This window comes from Thalassophryne amazonica, chromosome 12 (genome assembly GCF_902500255.1).
Source record: "Thalassophryne amazonica chromosome 12, fThaAma1.1, whole genome shotgun sequence".
In the NCBI taxonomy this organism is placed as follows: Eukaryota; Metazoa; Chordata; class Actinopteri; order Batrachoidiformes; family Batrachoididae; genus Thalassophryne; species Thalassophryne amazonica.
The window spans coordinates 8,948,021-8,974,000 of record NC_047114.1 but is presented as its reverse complement, the minus strand read 5'-3'; the positions used below and the strand labels follow the sequence as shown (position 1 = coordinate 8,974,000).

The 25,980-nt window shown below is 43.7% G+C and overlaps 1 protein-coding gene across 1 annotated transcript in view; it reads right to left on the bottom strand.

Annotated features, from left to right (window-relative positions):
- The window catches only part of LOC117521655 (solute carrier organic anion transporter family member 5A1-like), an 81,976-nt gene extending 57,453 nt beyond the window's left edge, over positions 1–24,523 (bottom strand). The window contains exon 1 of the mRNA XM_034182977.1: positions 23,217–24,523. Within this exon, the coding sequence (XP_034038868.1) occupies positions 23,217–24,165 (949 nt within the window). The 5' untranslated portion in view covers positions 24,166–24,523. The remainder of the gene's footprint in view (positions 1–23,216) is intronic.
- Between the last annotated feature and the right edge of the window lie 1,457 nt (positions 24,524–25,980).

Sequence of the window (25,980 nt, the reverse complement as noted above, 5' to 3'; positions counted from 1 at the left end):
TTAAACCACAGGTTTAATTTTAAATTTAAAGAGGTTTTATGGCTCTTGCTACATGCAGGCCAGAGCAACGTAAACTGTATAAATGCTTCAAAAATCACAACGGTTTCATCTGCCATCCTCCTGACACGAGTCAGAACAGGTAGTGACACAAACCACAAAAACCGCTGCAAAATATCTCGATGGTCATTATAAATTAAAAAGCTGCAGGAGCACCACCACAGCCAAACACTGTATGTAATAAAGGGTCATAAATGTCACTGTGAGCGATGAAACTGTGAGCTGGTGTTACAGCCTGCAGAGTCTGAGCCAGATGTAAATCTGACACCACAAACAAAATGCTTGTAAGCTTTCAAACCGTGTCAAATAAATTTAACTGCAAACACAAATCAAAACAGGAGTTTAGGACTTGGTCTGACAGGTGTTTAACACTGCCAACAAAGCTTTTATTTTGTTTGTTTGTTGACAGGACATTTGTTTTTTCTTATTTTTTTAAGTATAAATTTCAGTTAAATTCTGCAGAGCGCTTTATGTAAAAAAAAAAAGTTGAGATTCATTTTGAGGCTGAGGTCTGCAGATAATTCTGATGAAAACCAGACCAGCACATGCTCTCTGACTTGACTTGGCTGTGGAGTTTCCCATCATGCACTGCACATCTCTGGCGGTGCAGGTATCTGTCATCACATCACATGCAGCGGTTTGACCGTTGAAGCTGTAAGTCTGATTTTCCTGCAAACAGGAAACCAAATGTCAGCTGATGGTGAAACCGAACCACAGATGCAAATCTGGGAACATGTGCAGGTGCTGCACTTTGCCACATCCACAACACCATGGAACCGCACTGGGTCCTGGATGGCAACCACGCAGAAAGAAAATTGGTCCACTCCCACATCTCAAAAATAAAGTCTGTCTAGTCTAGCCAAGGTGAATCGTGTGCGTGTCCTTGGCCTTCTCCAGTTATTGTGTTCCTCAGCACCGACGCACCTGCACACTGAGTCATGCACAGAGAAACGGGCCACATGGCCAACATGTCAGAGTTGGTGCTCCTTCATCTTACTCTCTTTTAGTAACCACTTGTTTGTCACTAAATCATTCAAGCGGTTATTGAAGGATCCCAGGAATGACTTTGTGATGCACCAGAGGTGGACTCTGTAACGCTCACATTATTTATCTGTAAATCTAATGGATTTTGGGTTTTTAAACAGAACATTTTTGGTGCCTAAAAGCTTTCATGCCGACTGCATTTGAACGGGATGAGGCCGTTGGGAGCAGAGCTGCAGTGCGAGTGTGACATCTGATATGAGTCAGTAAATAACATCAAGTGTTCTGATCTCTCTAACAGGCTCCATCAGTGACTAAAAACTGATTCTTACTCAGCACATAGTGATCATCATGAGGTGTGTGTGTGGGGGGGGGGGCAACGTGGTTCTCTCCTCATAAAATTTCTCATAAATTTCATGATTTCAAACCCAGGGAATAAAAGCAGGATTATTGATCACATGAACAAAGACTCATTTGCTCATTTATAAAATTACAAAAATGAGAACATTTCACACTGAGAAAAGTTACAGAGCCTTTTGGGGTGAAGTGGTTCAGCAAATTTTGTTTAGCAGGAATTTTTGAGAAAATATGATTTCATCTGTTCTGTGTTCATGCATCCATATCATAGGACTCACCACCGGCTGACTCACTTTCAGGGGTGGGTCACTAAAGTGGGTCACCTGACCAACACAGGTTTGCCTGCATCTCTATTTTATGAGATATACAAACAGTTTAAGAAGAAATGCACTGGTCAAGATTTCGATTCTTTAATATGATCCAGAACATTCGGGTGGCACCAAAGTTACAACATATTCTGTTTCTGATGACATCATACTTAAAGATAAGTGAACAAACCACTTTGCCCCAATAATAATAATAATAATAATAATATAATAATATAATAATAATAATAATAATACGCTCACTCATGGTACAGGGAGTCCCAAACAGGAAGTGCCAAATTTTGAGTCCACAGTGACACAGTGAAATGTCAAATGTCAAATACTTCCTGGATCCCATGAGCCGGGATATCTCGTGGGAATTTGGTGGCAAGTTGAGACTGAAACAAGAAGTGCCAAATTTTGAGTCCACAGAGAAAACGGAAATGCGAAATGTTGAACACTTCCTGGCATAGGCGGAGCTAGAGCAGAGGCCAAGGTTGTAGTGGACTCCCCTGAAATCTGATTGGACACAGGTGACTGACATGTCACAGCACAGCACGTCTTGTTGAAAGACCTGCATTTTGAATTCAGTGACACATATTGCCTGCTAGGTCTCTCCTGTACAATGCTGTGTCCCACAAAAAGTGCTAATCCACCTTCGTAGAAGAAGAAAAATGATAGGTCTGTCTAAACAGGTATGTCTTGAGGCTTTTTAAAAAAGCTTCCACAGTCTGTTGAGCCCTCAGATGGTCAGAGAGGGAGTTCCAAATATGAGGGACAGCTGAATAGAAGGCCCTGTCTCTCATGGTGTGAGGTTTGGTGCGAGGGGGACCGAGAAAATTTGTGTTGTATGCACGGAGGGTAATGGGAGGATGTGTGAGGATGCATTGGTGGGTGACGAGAGCAATCTTAAAATGGATTCTGTAGGTGATGGGGAGCCAGTCAAGGTTATGGAGTATAGGTGTGAAGGTTTTTTCCAGAGATCCCAAAGCGCAGGGAGTTACAGTACTCAAGCCTAGAGGAGACAAAGGCATGGACGAGTTTTTCAGCATCAACAATAACGTCGTACTGTAGTGAGTGTAGTTTCAATTTACTGAATTGGTTTGGCTTCTGCTGCCCAAATATCCATGAGTGGAAATGGAAAGAAGTGAAGTCTGTGTCGCCGAAATAACTACCTGAGGAACAGCAGTAGGCACAGACAAACCAGTGGCCTGGTGTCTCTCCTGGCAATTACCCCTCAGAGAACAAAGCCCCTGGACAGGAACCAAATCAGTGATGCTTTTGTTCTTAACCACAACAGGTGCATTGTGCTGAAGATATCAATGGCAGGAGAAAGTTTTTTACTCTTTTTTTTTTTTTTCTCCTGAGGCTATAGGCTACATGTGTAGGTCTGTGAATATTTGTATTGAACAGTAGGTTTGTGTGTGATTTTGGTTATTCTGTATGTTATTAGTGACACACGAGCCCTTATTTCATAGCACCCTCATAAAAATGGCAAGCTCCCCATAGCACCTGCAGAAAAAAAAATCTCTGGAGCCACCACTGCATATTGGGCCTCATGTATCAACGTGCGTACGCGATATTTGAGCATACATGGGGTACGCCAAAACGGCTGCGCCACTTGGCATTTATCAATGTGGTCGTTGGCGTACGCTGCGCTGAAAATATACACCAGGTCGAGGGTGGCGTAATTATACGCCAAAATGAACCAGCGCTGGAATCCACATAAAAATGAATATGATCGGCCTGATAAACAGTGCCATTATACAAATCAATGCATATGTTACATAAATAACACTATCCGTGGCCACAGCGCTGATCGCAAAGAAAGCGCTGCTCGCCTTTTTCTCCAGAGCCTCTCCAGAGCAGCGCTGAGCTTAACTTTATGTGGTATGATCGTTTTAGACAATGAAATTGATCATTACAACTGTAGTGTTGTCATTCCCTTTGCCCGTGCTGCAATCAGGTTTTGTCGTCTCCATTCGTTTGTCACAATAATAAATAAAGAAATACATCTTAAGATAAAGAAATCTGAAAAATTAGGCGTGTCTTATTAATTGAGCGAGCAAATATCCACGTCAAGAATTAGACATGTGAAAAGAGAATACAGTGGTCCCTCGCTATAACACGGTTCACCTTTCGCGGCCTCGTCGTTTCACGGATTTCTTTAGTCCAATTTTGCATGGTTTTTTTTTTACAGTGTTCTGTGTTCTGCGTGTCTGTTTATAAGAATCTTCTCGCCCAGAAAGAAAAAGAGCGCCAACAACTACTCTTAACTGTGTTTTGTCACTCGGAAACAGACACCTGCAGCCAGTGTGAGTGGAAAAAGGTGGCAGGGCGTCAGGAGCAGAGGCACGATCTGTGAAATACTGGTCAGTCACCATTAATAATTTCTTATGTGTCCAACCTTGTAGGTTGATCGTTAAAATTAAATTTGTTAGTTCTAAAAGCCATCATAATTATTTATAGGAAAACGTTCTAGTTTTATTTCTCAACAAATGTTTGGGCCTGAAAACAGTTTGGTCTTATTTTTCTAATAAGGTTTGAACTTTGAGAGTGTTTACCACGAGAGAAAAGGGAGAAAATGTTCATGGCCTGATTGAGAAAGTGTATAAAGTGGTGTTTACAGGGTGTTTACAGGTTTAAAACGTCTATAATAATTGTAAATAATAACGTTGACTACGTCGCGGTTTCCCATATTACGGCTATTTTTTAGAACGTAACTCCCGCGATAAACAAGGGACCACTGTAACACTTTTTTGATTATACTACAAAACAATTGATACGACGGCTGCTTTTGACGCTCTATTGGGCACGCGTCGTGATTGGTGGCGTTCTTTTTCTTTGGCCGTCTTCCTGGCTTCCATGTCGTAAAATGAGGGTGTGTCGGAAGCGGAGTCTGAATATTTAGGGGAGTGTTTATTATAATTATGATTGTTTTCACCCGCCGCATTTATCAAGGTCACGTCAGGCGTAACGCCGGAAATGGGCAGGTGCGCACTGCTTGATACATGTCACGGCAACTTTGGTGTACTCAAATTTACAACCGTAAATTTACGCCACAAGTGCGCAACGTTGATACATGAGGCTCACTGTGTGTGAAAAAAGACCAAGTGGAAGTAAGAGCAGGAGCCATAGCCATTGGTTCAAGTTGCCAAGGTGTATCATGGTGTGGATAGGAAGAGAAATGGTGTTGGGGTCATTTTAAAGGAAGAGTATGTTAAGAGTGGTGTTGGAGTTTAGCAAGTGTCTGACAAGGGGATAAGTGTGACGTGGAAATTGAAGGGTTAATGATGAATATCATCAGTGCATATGCCCACAGGTAGGTTGTGAGATGAAAGGGAAAGATTTCTGGAGTGAGTGGCCAGCATGAAAGAGCGGTGGTAAGAGCGGACTTCAATGGCATGTTGGCGAAGAGAACAGAGGTGATGATGAAGTAATCAGCAGATATGGCATCAAGGACAGGAATGTGGAAGGGCAGATGGTAGTTGATTTTGCAAAAAGGATGGAAATGGCTGCGGTGAATACCTACTTTAAAGAAAGGGTAGGAGCAAGGGTGAAAGAAACTGGAAACTGTAAGGTGGTGGCAGGAGAGCGTGTAGCTACACAGTAGAGGATGGTGGTTTGTAGGATGACTTTAGAGGTAAAGAAGAAGAGAGAAATGAGAGCTCAACGAAGGATCAGATGGTGGAAGCTGAAGCAGTGAAGACTGTTGTGTGAAATTCAGTGAGCAGGTGAGAGATGCACTGGAAGGAGAGGAAGCAATTTTGAACAACTGGAAAAGGACTGCAGATGTGGTGAGGGAGACAGCTAGGAAGGGACTGGGTGTGACATCTGGACAGCAGAAGGAAGACAAAGAGACCTGGTGGTGGAATGAAGTTGTCCAGGAAAGCATAAGGAGAAAGAGGTTGGTGAAAAGTTTTGGGATAGTCGAGAGATGAAGTAAGTAGACGAAGTACGAAGAGATGTGGTGTAAGGCAAAAAAGAGAAGTGGCAAAAGCTAAGGAAGAGGCATATTGTGAGCTGTGCAAGAAGTTGAATAGTAGGAAGGAGGAAATGGACTTGTATTGATTAGCCAGACAAAGGGAACAGAGCTGAAAAGGATTGCAGCAGGATAGGGTGGTAAATATGCACATGGTAATGTGCTGACAAGCAAGGAGTGTGTGCTGAGAAGGTGAGGGGAATATTTTGAGGAGCGATGATGAAAAAAATGAAAGCGAGAAAAGGCTGGATGATGTAGTAAGACTAAATCAGGAAGTACAAGAGATTAGTAAGAATTAGTGAGGGCAGCTATGAAAGAGGATGAAGAGTGAAAAGGCAGTTGGTCCAGATGACAATCCAGTGGAGGCATGGAAATCTTAGTATTTCAAACAAAATTGTTTAAATAAAATCCTGGAAAGTGAGAGGATGTGAAGTGTGCTGGTTCATATTTTTAAGAACAAGGTTGATCTGCAGAGTTGCAGTAACTACAGAGGCATACAGTTGATTAGCCACAACATGAAGTTATAGCTAGAACACAGGTGAAGATCTGTGAGCAGCAATATGGTTTCATGCTGAGAAAGAGCACTACAGATGCGATGTTTGCTCTAACAGAAATATAGACAAGGCCAGAAGGAGTCACATTGTGTGTTTGTGGATTTAAAGAAATTTTATGACCAGGGTGCCAAGAGAAGAGTTGTGGTATTGTATGAGGAAGTCTGGATTGGCAGAGAATATGTGAGGATGTACAAGGACAGTGTGACAGAGGTGAGATGCATACTAGGAATGGCAGACTCGTTCAAGGTAGAGGTGGGATTACTACACCAAGGATCAGGTCTGAGTCCTTTCTCGTTTGCAATGGTGATGGAAAGGTTGATTGACGAGATCAGACAGGAATCGCCATGGACTACGATGTTTGCAGATGACATTGTGATCTGTAGTGAGAGTAGAGAGCAGGTTGAGTCTAGCCTACAGAGGTGGAGCTATGCTCTGGAAAGAAGGGGAATGAAAGTCAGTAGGAGCAAGACTGAGTACATTTGTGTGAATGAGAGGAGCCCAGTGGAATAGTGAAGTTACAAGGAGGAGAAGTGGTGAAAGTAGATGACTGCCCAAAGTAATGGAGAGTGTGGGGAGAGATGTGAAGAAGAGAGTGCAGGCAGGGTGGAGTGGGTGGAGAAAGGTGGCTGGAGTGATTTGTGACTGAGAATATCAGCAAGAGTGAAGGGGAAAGTTTACAAGACAGTAGTGAGACCAGCTACATTGTACTGCTTAGAGACAAGTGGCACTAACAAAAAGACAGGAGACAGAGCTGAAGATGTGATTCCTCTTTGGGAGTGATGAGAATTGGCAGGATTAGGAACATATCAGAGGGACAGCTCAGGTGGGACGGTTTGGAGACCAAGTCAGAGAGGTGAGATTGAGATGGTTTGGACATGTGCAGGGAAGGGATCCAGGGTATACAGGGAGAAAGGATGCTGAGGATGGAGCCACCACACAGGAGGAGAAAAGGGAGGCCAAAGAGGAGGTTTATGGATGTGCTGAAGGAGGACATGCAGGTGGTTGGTGTGACAGAGGAAGATACAGAGGACGGGGTGAGATGGAAACGATTTATCTGCTATGGTGACCCCTAACAGGAACAGCCGAAAGAAGATGATTATCAATTACACTTATTACTAGTTGTAGTACTATTGAACATGTGATCTTTTGGTAAAAAAGTGGCACTGGATTATTAAAAAAAAATCATTTTTTTACACCAGAAAATAAAGTATCTAACTTATTATTAGTCTTTGAGGCCCCATAAAAAAAAACGTTAATTTATCATACCCACCCTTATGTCAAAATCAGCCAGTATCAATTTTGTTTTTTGTTTTTTTATTTTGGCTAATTTAACTGACGGCGATACAGGTGGTGCAAGAATCAGCATGTCTGCTAGGTGGCGAGTATGCTTTAGCTGAAGACAGCTGAAGTTTATCAGGCCGGGCCCAGAACTTGACAACCACACACACAAGGATGATTGCTGATAAGAAGCTTAAGCCATGGTACAGGGTGAACGTTCCCCATGAGGTGACCATGAGCCATATTTACAGCCAGTATGCATGTGGTATATCGATGGAGGGAGCTTGGACGCTAAGTACAACGGCAGCTAGGTGAGTCTTTCCTCAGGGAGTTGTAACTCTGTGCTGACACATTCTATTCCATGTTCCTTCTGGCAAACTGTAGCTGAAATTTCACATCTTTTGAAAAAAAATCCTTCTCTCTTGTTGTATCAGACAAAACAAAGAAACAAAAAATAAAAAATAAAAAATCCACCCTCCCTCGTGACTTTTTTCTGATGTCAAGGATGATAAACTAATTTTTGTTTGTTTTTATGGGGCTTATAGTAATGATGTGTGTATCTATAAACAGTCCCTCTGAATATCCATTTAAATATGCCTGTATGCAATCATTGAGGCTAAACTTTGACCTGAACCTATGACCTTTGGCTTTTGATTGATTCATCTCAAATCAATAATCACACCAAGTTTGGTCCAAATTGGAAAACACTTGAGTTATTCTGTTTGCACAGGGACTCCTTCATGTGCCACTGTGCACCGGTGTTACAAGGATCACAAATATGGATCCTGAGCAGGACAAAAACATAACGCCTTATTCCTCTTCAGACTAACCCTTCCACCGAGTTACGTAATCCTGAAAACAAACACCAGCTGACCACACGCTCCACAGTGCAAATGATTAAGAATAAAAACTGAGCTTGTGCTTGCTGTCATTCCTCTTTAAATGACGGACTGGCTGTCATAACGCCCGTGTTTGTCCTGACGACACCAGACGGTTTTGTTTTTATTATGTAAGTGCCGGTGCAAGCCCACACAGCCTGTGTCACTGCTCTAAATGATCCCTCTGGGCACAGCAGTCTGACACAAGAGTCTCTAAAAGTTGAAGACTCAGCCCTAATCTGGGCCTTTTATCTCCATCAGCCTTCGGAAACCAGGAGACATCTTTGATCTGATTATGAGGCAACAGCACAGCCTGATCTCAGTCTTGTGTATCTGGGCTCCCCCTTCCTGTGTGCTCTAGAAAGACCTCCGTTGATAAAGTAGAGAAATAAATGAGACGGTGCTCCTGCTGCTGAAGACACCATGTGGATCCACTGATCTCATCTTCTGCTGCTAACATAATAACTGAAGCAGACTGAAACCATCATAGGTCCGTCGATGCACCAGCGGCACTTTGTGCACAGTTCATGGTGAATATCAGATGCCATGCCAATGCCACATCAGACCGGGCAAAACAGAATGAGCGGAGCTGAAACATACAAAGACAGCGGGCATAAACATGAGCGCTCACATCACTCATCGTCAACTGCTTACTCCAATTAAGGGTCCACGGGGAGCTGGAGCCTAAACCAACAGTTATAGAGCATGAGGTGGGTTTCACCCTGGACAGGACACCAGTCTGTCACAGGGCCACATACAGACAAGCAAACACATTCACACCCACACGCACAAGTTAAAGATTCCAATCCACCTAACCTGCGTGTCGTTGTATGTGGCAGGAAGCCAGAGCACCCGGACGGAACCCACACAAACACGGGGAGAACATACAAACTCCACACCAAAGAGGTTATATATGAGAACTAGAGAACGCACTTGCAGCCGTGTGCTGGCAAGGAGGCATGATCGCCATTTTAATTCCAAGCAAGTTAGTGATTTGCGTGCATAGAAGTTCAAGAAACTGGTGGAATATGCCGGAAAGCTGTGCATGTTGGCAAAGCCAGAAACAGAGGAACAAGGGAGACAATATTTCCTTCCATAAGTAAGTGGTTTTGGTTCTTCTTGTCACTTTGTCTGTGATATTTGGATGATAAACAGCTGTATGTCTCCTGCCTTACCTGTGTCGCCCAATGACACAGACCATTAACTCTTCACTTATGTCTAGTTGATATTTCCACTACTAGACCAATGTCTAGTTAAAATACTTGTCATTAGTGATTAAAATTGTTCGACAAGACTGGGGATTTTTTTTTTAATTTGCACCTTAAAATAATGAGATTATAATGACCCGCGCTGTGCCGCTCACAGTCACACCCACACATAGAGATGTGTACTCACACCACTGACTCATGAATGAAACTCGGTCAATAAGGATAATTGTGTAAAAAGATAATATATATATAAATGTAGTGTAATGGTTTTAGGAGCCCGCGCTGCGTTGAACACAGCAGCTGCAGCAGGACGCCTCAGCTCAGCAGCTGGAACAGCGCAGATCCGTGTAACTTTCAACACTAATACGAGGCCTGTTAGAAAAGTATCCGACCTTTTTATTTTTTCAAAATCCATATGGATTTGAATCATGTGTGATTGCATCAGCCAAGCTTGAACCTTCGTGCGCATGCTTGAGTTTTTCACGCCTGTCGGTTGCGTCATTCGCCTGTGAGCAGGCTTTGTGTGAGCAGTGGTCCACCCCTCTTGTCGGATTTTTATTGCGAATAAATGTCTGAACGATTTGGAGCTTTGCTGCATCAATTTTTCAAGAAACTGTAAGAGACCTCCAGGTGGACACCATTCGGAAAATTCAAATGGCTTTGAGGAACGATTTTATTGGATTACACAGATTAAGGAGTGCTCCAGCTGGTTTAAAGACCGCCCACAGCTGCTGAGAGCGCGCCGTGCTCCGAGTGCCGATCGATAGGCTCAAACCCCGCTGAAACAACCAGATCATTTCCAACGTGAAGGCTTTGTTGATCCGGGACGTCGTCTGACTTACACAAAAATGGCAGGAGATGTGGACATCAGTACGTTTTTCGGCACATTCCACTGTTACAGGAGTTTTTTCATGGAAAGAAAAGCGGACGGATGCGCCACCGTGGCCGCTCATGGCGCAGCACAAAACCACCTCCGTGTTGGTCTCACAGGACGGCTTTGAGATGCTTTCAGATGGCTGTCAGTGGGTTTTCAGTCGTGTGACTAACTGAGAAATTGTGGATGAGCCTGGACATGCCAAAGAGACCCGGTATCAAGACATCCAGTTGTTGCCTTAGGATCACGGGTTAGAGTCCAAATCTCACAACAGCAAGAAAGTTAGTACCCGGGACCCTCAGGAATTGAACCTTCATTGCCCTGCAAAGATATCAGCACCACCAAAAAACTCCTGGGTGACTTCAGAAGATCTTCCCATGCATCTCTCGATCTCATAGGCCAAGGGCCCAGAGGCAGCCGTGGTGACTGAATGTTTCTGGAGTGTTGAAACATTCAGAGTACAGAGTGCCATCTACTTGAATTCTGATTTGATGGCCATCACGCAAGATATGAAGGTAAGAGGGCTATTCCACAGGGCGCCATTCTACTACGGTCACCCAGGATCCAAAAAAAAGTACAAAAATGGGATGAAATGGCTCTGGCTTGCCTTCTAACAGGCTGGCTTACAAATTGCAGACCTGGCAACTGCAATCTTATAAGTGCAGACCTGGCAACCTGCCCAAAAAAGAAAGAAAGGAGCTCAAGCTATTCAACTTGAACAAAAACAGCAACAAACGGTGCTTCGGCTTTTACCCCGATGAGCACATTCAAACAGGATTCGAGCCGTCGTCACTACGAATACTCAGTTTAACGTAGTTCGAACATGACTGAAGCCGTTACAAATACGCATATGTATTATCAATGATTTTGGATTTCAAATCTGATGCCGGTGATGGCCGCAACAGACTACGTATGTACCAAGTTTGTTCAAATTTGACAAAGATGGACCAAGAAGTTACTACAACGTAGTAACTTCGTGCCCAATGCATGAAGAACACAGGAACCTTTAAGGTAGCTGCAGCATCCATCAGACAACCTGTCTCTCCCACAGTGCCAGAAAAGCCCCGCCCTTTCTTTGTTTAATGCATGCTGATCCTGCTTGTAGTCACATCCACCACATTATGAAACTACCTTGGTCCTGGATGCCACGACCCAGGTTGATGACCTTTCAGTGAAAGGACAACAGAAAATTCCACGGCCACTGGTTCTGAGGGTGTCATCTGGCAGCAATAAGTGGTGTTGAAATTTTAAAATTATACACTTTTTCAGCCTGTCACAGCTGCAAGGACAAACCAAATGTTGGTGTTATTTTAAGGGAAAATGAAAAATGGACAGGGACAAATGATTTATTTTATATATTTTATTATATAAACGGAATATAAACCTCAAATATCCAGGAGGGGCCTCAGAGGAGAGCCGCTGCTTCTTCACAATGAAACAGATCCAGCTGAGGTCCTTCAAGCAGCTAGTGAGGATGCCCCCTGATCGTCTCCTTAAGGAGGTCTTCCAGGCATATACAACTGGGAGGAGAATCTTTCAAATTCAATGACAATGACAATGACATTTTTCTTTCCTTTCGGCCATCTCCCAAAGACTCTTTATGCAAAATTAGAAAAAAAAAAAACATAAAACAGATTTTCTGCGATAAATTAAACAGTGTGAAAACTAGCATTTTTTGCCCATCTTGGGGGTCCACAGGTGTAAAGATCACACCACATTTCAAAAAAATTCTACAGCTGGTTTTTCAGAAATCACCGCACAGCATTAGTCCCATGGACCTTGGCCAAAAGGACTTAAATAAATAAATACACATTGTTGACACTTTTGTACAAACTGACTCCATGAGTGATCAAAACCAAGCTTTGGTGGAACTGGTTCACCTTTTGGCACAAAGGCAGGAATGCACATAAGAGCACCCCTTCTCCCACTACCGCCCCGCTCTCTTTCGTAAGCTGGCACTCATTTGTTGCTTTAATCAGGATTTACCTTGTTTGAGGCTACTGGGGCGAAAACTTGTGGGGAATCATGTGAAAGGGAACAAGAGCAACGAAGGTCACACAGTCCATTTGGCTGCAGAACATTCGAGAGCAACTGGATCACAGTGGCACGCGAATGAGGGGCCCAGAGGAACTGAGGCTGCCGGACAGCATCTTGCTGCTATTCAGCCTTTGGTGCAGATGTGCCTTTGAGCAGGGCATTGTCTAAATGTTATTTCAAATAAGAAGCTAAACTGCACTTACAGAGCATATAGAAAGTATTCACAGCGCTTCACTTTTTACACATTTTGTTATGTTACAGCCTCATTCCAAAATGGATGAAATTCCCTTTTTTCCTAAAGATTCTACACACAATACCTCATAATGACAATGTGAAAAATGTGTTTTGGCTTTTTTCTAGATTTTTGCAAATGTATTAAAAATAAGAAAACAAAACAAAACTCACATGTACTTAAGTATTCATGTGTACATGTTTTTACTTATCATCCTTGAGATGTTTCTACAGCTTAATTGGAGTCCTCCTGGGGTAAATTCAGTTAATTAGACATGATTTGGAAAGTCACACACCTGTCTACATATAAGGTCCCACAGTTGACAGTGCATGTCGAGCACAAACCAAGCATGAAGTCAAAGGAATTGTCTGTAGACCTCTGAGACAGGTTTGTCTCGATGCACAAATCTGGGGAAGGGTACAGAACATTTCTGCTGCTTCAAGGTCTCAATGAGCACAGTGACCTCCATCATCTGTAAATGGAAGAAGTTCGGATCCACCAGGACTATTCCTAGAGATGGCCGCCAGTCTAAACTGAACGACCGGGGGAGAAGGGCCTTAGTCAGGGAGGTAACCAAGAAGCTGATGGTCACGCTGTCAGAGCTCCAGCATTCCTCTGTGGAGAGAGGAGATGGACAACCATCTCTGCAGCAATCCACCAATCAGGCCTGTATGGTAGTGTGGCCAGACGGAAGCCACTCCTTAGTAAAACACACATGGCAGCCCGCATGGAGTTTGCCAAAAGGCACCTGAAGGACTCTCAGACCATGAGAAACAAAATTCTCTGGTCTGAAGAGACAAAGATTGAAGTCTTTGGATTGAATCCCAGGCGTCATGTTTGGAGGAAACCAGGCACCAACCCTACAGTGAAGCATGGTGGTGGCAGCATCATGCTGTGGGGAAGTTTTTCAGCATCAGGAACTGGGACACTAGTCAGGATTGAGGGAAAGATGAATGCAGCAATGTACAGAGATGTCCTGCTTTTTCATTTTGTCATTATGGGGTGTTGTGAGTAGAATTTTGAGGGAAAAACTTAACTCCATTTTGGAATAAGGCTTTAACATTACATGAATGTGAGCTGTGAATACTTTCTGGGTGCAGTGTAAGAATCCAGAACCATCAAATATCAGCAGCAGAGGTTATGTTGTGTGGGCCGCCCGAAGAGGAGGTACTGCTGGCCAACGCCAGAGGGCGCCCTGCCTGTTGTCGGGTTTCAGGCACCAGAGGGCGCAGTTACCATCCAGGAGCCAGGACTGACAGCTGTCAGCAATCATCATCATCTGCACCATAAAAGCCTGGAGGAGACAGCACATCTCTGCCGAGATATCAGCTTACCTCACAGGTAAACTTCTCAGCCATTACTGTGCCATTCGCACATATTCCTGTTTCTAAGTTTGGCAGTGTTTAACCTTGTATACTCGCAGCTTGGAGCTGGGTGGTAGAAGTTGGAAGGAGTCTGCGTTTCCTACTCCTCATTTCTCACCTAAGTATACTACTGGTGCTGCACGTACTTAGCGTTTCCTGTTTCCTGGGGTGGTGATTATTCCCTCAGGAAGGACTGGTGTCTTTTTTGCTGACTGCTTACTGGGTGTCCACACACCCACCATTAACCTGTTTTTGTTCCTGCCAGCAGTACCGGATCTGACAGCTGAAGCTGAGGCCACCTGGGGACTCGGGACTTGGCGGCTTCAGTATACTGCAGGTCTTCGTTGGCAGCGGAACCTTGTGGGCCCCGGCTCTTCTCTGGATAGGCGTCTCCTATCCAGATACACGGATACACGTCATTTATTGTATTTTGTGATTGACTGTCTAAAAACAGTATTCGACCTGTTGTGCACATTTGCCGCAATAAATTGTATTTATTGGAATATCTATTGACCGTTCATTACACCCCCTGTTGTGGGTCCGTGCATTACACTTCCCCCAACAGGATATCTCGGCCAACGTCATGGATCCCGAGGGCACAACCCACCCGTTGAACAGTCAATGGAGACGCAAGGTGCACAGGCTTCTGCAGGAGGAATAATGGGTGAGTTGCAGCAATTCTTCGCCGCCTTCACTGCTCGGTTGGATTTGGTAACCAAGCAGAATGTACTACTCAATCGTAGGATGGAGGCTCTCACTGCACAGGTGGAAGTGCATGCACAGGGCGCGGCTGCTGCTCCTCCTCCTGCTGACCTGTTGCAGAACAGGGACCCTCCAGTGGTCGTTCAACAGACCCCCCCCCCCCCCCCCCCATCCCCTGAAGCATACATAAGTCCCCCGGAGCCATACGGAGGCTGTGTAGAGATGTGCGTGACTTCTTAATGCAGTGCTCGCTCGTCTTCACCAGCGTCCAGTAATGTACGCGTCAGACTCCAGCAGGGGCTTATGTTGTCAATTTGCTTCGAGGTGAGGCACGCGCCTGGGCTACGGCGCTTTGGGAGCAGAATTCACGGCTCCTAACGACATACACTGGGTTCGTACGGGAATTCAGACAAGTGTTTGGTCACCCTAATCGAGGCGAATCTGCTTCCACTTTGCTGCATCGGAGTGCTGCAGAGTATGCAGTCGACTTCCACGTCGCTGCCCGCGAGGGCCAGCTGGAATGTGGTAGCGCTCCGCGCCGCCTTCGTAAATGGACTGTCTTCGGTCCTGAAGGAGCACCTGGTGGGTAGAGACGAGCTGCGGGATTTAGACGGGCTTATTGATTTAGTCATACGTTTAGACAACCGATTGGAAGAAAGTCGACAGGAGCGAGACGAAGGACGTGGCCGGGCACTCGCCGCCCTTCTCCCTTCCCAGTCCGAAGCAGCCCCGCCTTCCCCACGCTCCAGAGCCAGAATGCTCCGTGGTGACGACAGCTCCCCCTGCTGACGAAGCTATGGACACGAGCAGGGCCAAAATAAAATTAGAAAACAGACCAGAGGAGGCTGGCCCGCGGAGAGTGCTTTTTCTGCGGCTCTAACGAGCATTTGCAGAAACAATGCCCCAAGCGGTTAAACACCAACGCTCGCCCTTAGAGACTGGGGCTAAGGGTGGGCCATAACACACACGCGGGTAATGCACAAAATCCGCACGAATCCCAGTTATGATCCTCTGTGGGGATTTAACCCTTCAAGCCCCAGCACTAATCAACACGGGGTCAGAAGGGAATCTGCTAGATAGCAGATGGGCTAAGGAGTAGGGCTCCCTCTAGTGGCCCTTCCTTCACCAGTGAGGGTACGGCACTAGATGGCACCCTTCTTCCACTAATAACACACCAGACACAGCCCTTAACACTGGTTGTGTCTGGAAACCACAGGGAGGACGTGTTCTTTGTAACACCTTCTACCTCCAGAGTTATTTTGGGCTATCCATGGATTAGTAAGCACAATCCCCGGATCAATTGGCCGTCTGGGGTTGTGGCTCAATGGAGCGAAACCTGCCACCGGAGTGTTTAAGACCTCGTCCCACCCGGTGTGACTGCTAAAGAGGAGGTTCGAGTCCCTCCCAATCTCACGGCGGTGGCCAGCTGAGTACCACGATCCTTGCTGACGTTTTTAGCAAAGATCTGGCACTCACGCTCCCCCCCATCGACCGTATGATTGTGCCATTGATTTGATCCAGGGCGCTGAGTTTCCGTCCAGCAAACTGTACAACCTCTCACGCCCCGAGCGTGATCGATGGAGACCTACATCCAGGACTCTTTAGCTGCCGGGTTGATCCGGAACTCTTCCTCCCCGTTAGGTGCTGGTTTCTTTTTTGTGGGCAAGAAGGACGGCGGACTCCGTCCATGCATTGATTTTAGGGGCTGAATGAGATCACGGTTCGCAACCGATACCCTTTGCCCCTATTGGATTCAGTGTTCACGCCCCTGCATGGAGCCAAAATATTTGCAAAATTGGATCTTAGGAATGCGTATCACCTGGTTCGGATCCGGAAGGGAGACGAATGGAAGACGGCAGTTAACACCCCGTTAGGTCACTTTGAGTACCTGGTCATGCCGTTCGGCCTCACTAACGCCCCCGCGCAGTTCCAAGCATTGGTAAACGACGTCTTGCGGGATTTCCTGCATCGGTTCGTCTTCGTATACCTAGACGATATCCTCATCTTCTCCCTGGATCCTGAGACTCATGTGCAGCATGTACGTCAGGTCCTGCAGCGTTGTTGGAGAACCGGCTGTTTGTGAAGGGCGAGAAGTGCGAGTTCCACCGTACTTCGTGAGTCATTGTAGTTGTGTGGGGTGTTTCTCTGGTCCTGATTCAGCTGGTCCTGATTCAGCACACAGGTGCCTCAGTGTTAAAGCAACTGGAGAAGGTCAAGGACACGCACACATCTCACCTGGATACAGCAGTAGATGCTTAGTTAGAGAGGTGGGGATGTTTTGTTTTTAATTATTATTATTTGCACTCCAGAAACTGACTGCCATTTCCAGAAGGGTGCTGCACACCTTCCAGTGTTGGAACAAGTCTTTACACCTGATGTCTCAACTGTCGAGTAACCTTACAATGACTTTATCTCATTGTTTTGGAGTTAGGATAAGGATAGGTTTAGGGTTTAATTTGTCTGAAATTCACAAAATGCTTACATATTTGTATAATGCTCCACTTCTGGACCACAGTTTTGCACACTTCTGAAGGTCTGGTGCAGCAGCATATTCTGATATGGTCCACATCCAACTGCAGAAAAGTTCTGATTTGGATACTCTTCAGTACAATTTGATTAACAATTATATAAAACCTATAAATTTTTAAATATCCACTTTTGTCTTGCAAGACACAACAAATCTATATATAAGAGCCAAGTGGTCTCTGTGTACGTGTATGCATGCATGTGTGTGCGTATGGCTTTGATCACGGAGAAACCGGGGAGACCTGACATGTGCTGTTTGGTGTGCTTATATATTTTAGGTCAGGATGAACGCCACAAAAACGAAACGGTTGATAGGACAAATATTTTTGGAGAAACTATGGATATTATCTAACAACAGTGAACAATGGATGTTGATAATTACCTTCTGGACTCATGCACCATCCAAATCATTACAGAAACTTTGCTTAATTTATTACCACCCTTGAAAAATGTCAGCTACCTATTTTATAGACACTACCCAATCTGGAGCGTTAGTTTATATTAATCTGTATTGGAGCAGTTTATTCTGTGGCTGGGAAAATTTTAAAAGTTAGACTGTGACACAGCTAGCTAATATTTTGTTTCACTGAGATACCAGCAGCAGCAGGGTGACTCATTTAGTCAACACCATTGTGGACGCCAACATGGAACACAACGGTAAATGACTTTACAAAGTTCTCCCCAAAAGGAGGGTGCTCCACTTACCCCAGTCAAGGAGGGGAAGGCTCCTTTTTAAAATCCCGATGGAGCAGGGTGGGAGCAGCAGAGTGGTTTAACCGCTCTGTTTGCCCCTTTTGCTACATGCAATGATATAATGAAACAAGAGAGGAAGGGAGGTGATTGGATGACACTTTTATCAGTAACACTTCACCGTCCAGCCCGGCCCGGCCCGCTGTACACATGTGGAGGAGTGAGTGCACATGCAAGGTAAAGATCAGTTTTTTACGTCTTTTCACTTTTTCCACTTGGGATCGCCACAGCAGATCCATAAGGTACAAAGCTGTCAGAAAACTATGAGGCTACACTACACACCTTCCCAACACCCGCTCCTCCATTTGGACCATCCCAGACATCAAGATGAACCTGAAAATGGGCCAGTGGACATCAGGACCGATTGGGCAGCACAGTCTTGTTTAAGGGCGGGGCTAAAGGGGTAAAATATGACGCAGTGGACATGTGTTTGCGGTTGTTTATGACCCAGAGCTCAAACGTGTTGAGACAGTTTTGCAGGCGAGAGAATGTAGCTACTCTGGTTAGCTGTGTAGGCTAACACTTACCGACACTACGTCGTCTCCCATTCGCTTTGTCTTCCCTTCTCCACTGGGAAAGGAAAAAAAACCTTTTCATGACTGCTTCGATGATTGCAGCCGAAAACAAAACGGTATACCCTTTTCCCGTGTGAAGTTATGCTGTGTATATACAGTGGTGGGCACAGTTCTGCTAATCCACTAACCGCTAATTTATCGAAGATAATGTTTTCATATCAGATAAGCTTTTGAAATAACTCTGAAAACCATCGGACCAATTATCTTCCGTTAAGTTTTGGCCCGATAATTTGTAGACCTGTAACATTTTGCAGACATCAGTAGTGTTCAGAATAATAGTAGTGCTATGTGACTAAAAAGATTAATCCAGGTTTTGAGTATATTTCTTATTGTTACATGGGAAACAAGGTACCAGTAGATTCGGTAGATTCTCACAAATCCAACAAGACCAAGCATTCATGATATGCACACTCTTAAGGCTATGAAATTGGGCTATTAGTACAACCCCTGGCAAAAATGATGTAGAAAAAAAGCAGATCACAGACATGACACAAAACTAAAGTAATTTCAAATTGCAACTTTCTGGCTTTAAGAAACACTATAAGAAATCAAGAAAAAAAATTGTGGCAGTCAGTAACGGTTACTTTTTAGACCAAGCAGAGGGAAAAAATACGGACTCACCTCAATTCTGAGGAAAAAATTATGGAATCACCCTGTAAATTTTCATCCCCAAAACTAACACCTACATCAAATCAGATCTGCTCGTTAGTCTGCATCTAAAAAGGAGTGATCACACCTTGGAGAGCTGTTGCACCAAGTGGACTGACATGAATCATGGCTCCAACACGAGAGATGTCAACTGAAACAAAGGAGAGGATTATCAAACTCTTAAAAGAGGGTAAATCATCACGCAATGTTGCAAAAGATGTTGGTTGTTCACAGTCAGCTGTGTCTAAACTCTGGACCAAATACAAACAACATGGGTAGGTTGTTAAAGGCAAACATATTGGTAGACCAAGGAAGACATCAAAGCGTCAAGACAGAAAACTTAAAGCAATATGTCTCAAAATCGAAATGCACAACAAACAAATGAGGAACGAATGGGAGGAAACTGGAGTCAACGTCTGTGACCGAACTGTAAGAAACCACCTAAAGGAAATGGGATTTACATACAGAAAAGCTAAACGAAAGCCATCATTAACACCAAACTGTCTGCGGCCCTTGGACCCAAAAAGAACAATTTTACTCTCATCAGTCCACAAAATATTCTTCCATTTCTCTTTAGGTCAGTTGATGTGTTCTTTGGCAAGTTCTAACCTCTTCTGCACATGTCTTTTATTCAACAGAGGGACTTTGCGGGGGATTCTTGCAAATAAATTAGCTTCACACAGGCGTCTTCTAACTGTCACAGCACTTACAGGTAACTCCAGACTGTCTTTGATCATCCTGGAGCTGATCAATGGGTGAGCCTTTGCCATTCTGGTTATTCTTCTATCCATTTTGATGGTTGTTTTCCATTTTCTTCCACGCGTCTGTTGTTTTGTCCATTTTAAAGCATTGGAGATCATTGTAGATGAACAGCCTATAATGTTTTGCACCTGCGTATAAGTTTCCCCTCTCCAATCAACTTGTCATCAAACTACGCTGTTCTTCTGAACAATGTCTTAAACGTTCCATTTTCCTCAGGCTTTCAAAGAGAAAGCATGTTCAACAGGTGCTGGCTTCATCCTTAAATAGGGGACACCTGATTCACACCTGTTTGTTCAACAAAACTGACGAACTCACTGACTGAATCAAATCAAATCAATCAATTTTATTTATATAGCACCAAATCACAACAACAGTTGCCCCAAGGCGCTTTATATTGGCAAGGCAAAAGCCATACAATAATTACAGAGAATGCCACACTACTATTATTGTGAACACCCCCTTTTCTACTATTTTTACTAATAGCCCAATTTCATAGCCTTAAGAGTGTGCATATCATGAATGCTTGGTCTTGTTGGATTTGTGAGAAACTACTGAATCTACTGGTACCTTGTTTCCCATGTAACAATAAGAAATATACTCAAAAGGATTAATCTTTTAATCACATAGCACTACTATTATTCTGAACCCTACTGTACTTTTTGGAGTAGATGCGCAGTTCTATCTTCTACAAACAGAAGAGCAGGTTCCAGAATAAACTGCTCTATCCTCTGCAGGCAATGGAGAACTGGTCATAGAAAAAGAAAAAACTAATTTCTTTGACCCAATACTAACACGCTAGCAATAGCAGCCAAGTCCTCCAGAGGCATAGAGTTTTAATTTATGGTTAGAATTTTCACCAAACTAATTTTGGACAAGGTATTTAAATTTATGTCAAATTAATGCACTAATAAAGTGCATTAAAGTAATGCACTAATTTTGAAGGTTTAGTGTGGACATGGTGTGTACACAATGCATTATGGGTAAAAGTTCACGACAGGAGAAATCCATTTGAGACGCTCTGATCAGACTCCACACGGACAACAGCATTAAATTCTTAGTATATTGTGCCTAAAACTCTTGTGAATATATTCTCTGGGTTTATAGACGTTGTTATTTATTTATTTATTTATTGTGTTTGTTTTATGTAAAAATGCCAGAAGAAGCCCAGGTTGCTTTTTCAAAAGCCGAAATTGTGATTCAGGCCGTGTGATATAACCGGCATCAAAATGCATAGAACACTGCCATCTACTGGTGACTGGTTATATCACAGTGTTGTCGACCGCAGGATTTTAAAATTATCTGTAGGTTTCCAAAACCTGAGAGACCCCACACATGGAGATAAAAACAAATCATATATCTGACAGGTTTAGTTGTACAGTGTGTGGTGTCGGCCACACGGTAAAAACAACATACACAAACAGATTTCGCACACGAACATTCCCAGGTCAAACACCTCGCTTTCTGATTGGCTGCATGTCACATTTAGCTCCTTGCGTCCTTCTGAGCAGATCAGAGCGTGCTTACAGCCACACACGGCAGGAATATCTGATAAGATTATATTTAGCATCATCACAATTGTTGGGGTGTCCTTAAGCTTGTCGGAAGGGGAAGATTGGGTCCGATATCGGCCTAATTATCTTGCCATGTGAAACAGGCTTGATGTTATGATGCCTCACGGAGCGACTGATTGATGCATTATAACACCGCACCGAACATGTTTTCACTATTATTTGATTTATTTGTGCGACTGACATCGTTATTCAAGCATTCAAAAGGGGATTCCTATCGCTACTACAATTCCAACCGCACACAAGAAAGTTTTTTTCAGTTCTTGTTATTGAAAGAAACCTTGTCTCCTCTCCGGATAGAGTTGTGATGTCAAGATGAACCTGACTTAGGCACCTGACTTAGTGCTTAGGCACTGTCTAGCGGCATCTTGAAAATTTCTTTCTTTTTTATACAAGTGAAAAAAATGACATATTTACAAAAGCACATTTATTTGTAAACACCACACGTTACACTGATTCACTTGTGTTGGTTTTTACATAGAATGACTGAATCAACCAATCAGTATGAGCGGAGGCTTAGTTACTCATAATCCCCTTTGGGGATCTGTGTGTTAATGTTCAAATTTTCAAAATTAATGCATTATTTTAAAATTAACAGATATGTGTTATATATCACTTTGTACAGTTTAATTAATTAGTATAGTTATTCTATCTGGAATAATTTTATTTTTAAAGCAAAACCATAATTCAAACCTGCTTTCCATTTCAAGACCTCTGCCTCATTGCGGAAATGTGATGCTTTTTTACACCAGGGGGCAGAGCGCACAAAGACAAATGCTGGCTCATTGGTTGTTTGGGTTTGTGATTGCCTTTGGTTCTATTAGAAGCTTTGGCAGTGTTTAAACTCAAAATTAGCTTCTTAGTAGTTGAGAGCGTATTTGAAGCAAAAATTTAAAGTTATTGGTTAGCTGTAGCTTCCGATACGTTTTTAGGCAGTTTAATGGTTTAGCGTTAAAAACGATAACTTTTCAGTTAGCTCATTACCAGTTATCAAAGCTAACTTTTTGATTAGCTGTGCCCATCACTGTGTATATACTGCCCAACGGGAGCGGCTGTCCCCATAAGTGGTCAAATCCTGCGACACCACGCAGGGTTCAAACGAGACTGCGGTGCCCTGTTTTTTTTTTTTTTTTTTGTAGTTGTCACATTTGTTTTTCAACTTTAATGCCGGATACTGAAAAATCCTGTACAAATAATAGATTTCTAAATCTATAGACTGCTATTTATGGTTGTTCATTTGGGAATAATGAAGTAAAAAATAGTTGTAGTTTGGTGAAGGAAAGACAAACAGAACACCTTAAGAACTTCATGCTCAGCTTCATCATGTCAGTTTTTTAACATGAGGTGGGCAGCCACCTTACCCCCACCATTTTATTTTACAGGCAGACATTCCATAATGAGCAGGGTTTTTTAGGTGTCTTGTAAGTATCATGACAAGTAATTCTCAAAGCACTGAAGAAAATGCTAATAATTCTTTTTAATTCAAATTGCCTCAAGACAGAAGAAAGTAATCAGTGAGATCAGATGGTCTACCTGCTGGGCGGAGACCCGCACACGATTTGCCGACAAATGGCTTACCTAGGTACAGCGAGGCGTTCTCCTTCTTCACGTTGTCATCCAGGTAGGTGGGTCCCAGGGTGTAGATGGGCGTGGAACCCATGCCAACCAGAATCTGTGCAATGATGAACAGTGCCACGTACAGGTTGTGCTCACTGGCCTCCAGCTCTCTGGGACAGGAAGTGATGTCAGCGCGGTCCCTGGTGCTGGTGTTGCTGGTCATGCACAGCCCCTCGTTGCCCGAGGATGAGTTGACCTCTTGGATCTGGTATGCCGGGGAGATGAAGTGAGGTAAGGAGAAGAGGGCAGCACCCACTGCAATGAAAACCCCGCCTACTGCCAACCAGCGAGGCCTCTGGCCACGCCCTCCAAAGTAGCTGATGAAAACGACCACGAGAAGACTCCCGATGTCGAAACAGCTTACAAGTAGGCCTGATTCGGAGCTCCTCAGGCTGTACCTCTTTTCTATGGTGGTGATGACGCTGCTGAGGTAACCAGACACCATGAGTGACTGGATGAATGTCAAGTAGCACATGCAAAACAGAAAACATCGAGAATCCTGCAAGATAACTGTGAGGTACTTCCTGTTTGGCAAACGGATCTGAGCTAACCGAGACCTAAAAACCCCTGGTAGCTTCCGTCTCTCAATGCTTTTACTTCGACGGATCTCCGCGTTCTCCATGTAAGAGCTCGGCCTATTCAACACCAACTTTCCTGGCTTGGGGACACAGTTCCTAGTTGACGGTGACTCTGGCTTTTCTGGGAACTGGATAAATTCGGTACTCTCTTCCGCTGAATTCGACATTGGTGTCGAACTAGCCCGCAAGGTTTCCTGTTGAGGCTCTGTTCCATTTAAAACAGGTAAACATTTGGACTTGATATTCATACCTGGATCCTCCAGCTCACTGGAGGTAAAGCAGTGGTCCTTCTGAAGAGAGTCTGGCAGCTCGGGTTCCTCGTGTTCAGCCATGACCCCCAGTTCCACCTTTGCACAGTCACAAATAAAACGCGACCGTTAACAAACCTGCATTTACAGATCTGTTGGATTTGGAGATGAGGCGTCTTACGAAAAGCCTCCAAAGAGCAACAACCAAACGGAAAGTAGTTTCACAGGTTCACTAATCGGCTCCACGAGACCGCTCAGGCCTCCTCAGCCGGACCGGAGCAGATCCAGGATCAGGACTCCCTGAAGATGCTCGATGACGTCTGGGAACTGCTGCATCCTGGACATCCTGCACCTGACGACTGTAGAGTCTCTTGTTTTGGTCCCTCACATGATGGAGAGCCTCCTCCTCCTCCTCCTCCTCCTCCTAACTACTCCTCCTCCTCCGCAAGTCAAGGGCATCCTCCCCCCCTCCCCCTCTCTGTCACCGCATCAGCTGTCCTCCGGCAAGCGTCACGGCCGTTCATTTACCGCAACATTCCCGCGTTTAGTTCCAGCGAGGCGCCTGTAAAAATGACGAGGATGTAGGGCAGGACAGCGGAAGAGTTCCAGCGGTTCGGTGCGCGCGCGGAGCTGCAGCGAAAAGCCGCAGTGTCGCTCAGCCGCTCTGCGCGGTGACAACAACCTGTCAAGTTCCGTAAAATCAACACACTCAGAGACAAGCCGCTCTGCCTTTCAAAATAAAAGTACTGCACTCCAAAGGATCGAAAAACACGGTTCTGTCACAACTAAAAGTTAAGATTTTTCAAATCTATTACTTATATATGATTTAACACAGGTCTTTATTACAATAGTCACATATGCCAACTTGATTAAAAAAGGGTTTAAAAAAGATTGTTACAATCAGAATATGTACAGCGAATAAACAAATACAATCTAAGAAATTGAGATGAAATTCTTTCACGCCTGCTTTATTTTATTACATCTCATTTTTTAAGGTACCTGTGTCATTTAATATTAAAGTTTTTCGATGAGAGTTTAAGATTTTTTTAATTTATGAAAATAAAGATAACCATTTGATATAATAAAATAAATTACATACATCGGAGGCTGACTTTGTGTCTTTATTATTTAGCTTTATATTACTGAAAATTTACATACGCTAAATATGACTCTAAATCTTTCCAAAACCTGAAATACAATTCACAGGGATAAAATAAATGACACTTTTCTTTCTTTAAAATATGTGAAAAGGTCTATCAGTGTCACTAAAACACGTAGATCATTGTAGGCAAATAATCTATAAAATAGTTTTTATTTACATGTTTTGCTTTATTAATTAACAGTTAGAACTTTAAAAAGCAGTAAACCCAACTTTTTACTTGTAAAATATAAAGTGTATTTTATTTTGAAGAGTATAACCAGAATAAGTGTAGCATACTAACTCTAACTAGCCGCAGTGCTAAACTGCAGAAGCAGCATTTCTCTCGAATAAAATAAAAACAGCAGCAACAAAAGTTCGCTTTCAACCTCAAAGCTAAGACTAATTTAAAACCCAACATACATTTAAATCAATAAAAAATTAAATTTAAACCCAAAATAAAACGTCCTTTCATCAGAACAAAATAAAAACATAGGGTGCATGGCCTTCAAAATAAAAGCAGCGTTTATGTTACGAATATGGTAAATGGTAAATGGACTGCATTTATATAGCGCTTTTCCATCAGCATCAGACGCTCAAAGCGCTTTACATTTATGCCTCACATTCACCCCAATGTCATGGTGCTGCCATACAAGGCGCTCACTACACACCGGGAGCAATAGGGGATTAAAGGCCTTGCCCAAGGGCCCTTGGTGATTTTCCAGTCAGGCACGGATTTGAACCCATGATCTTCTGGACTC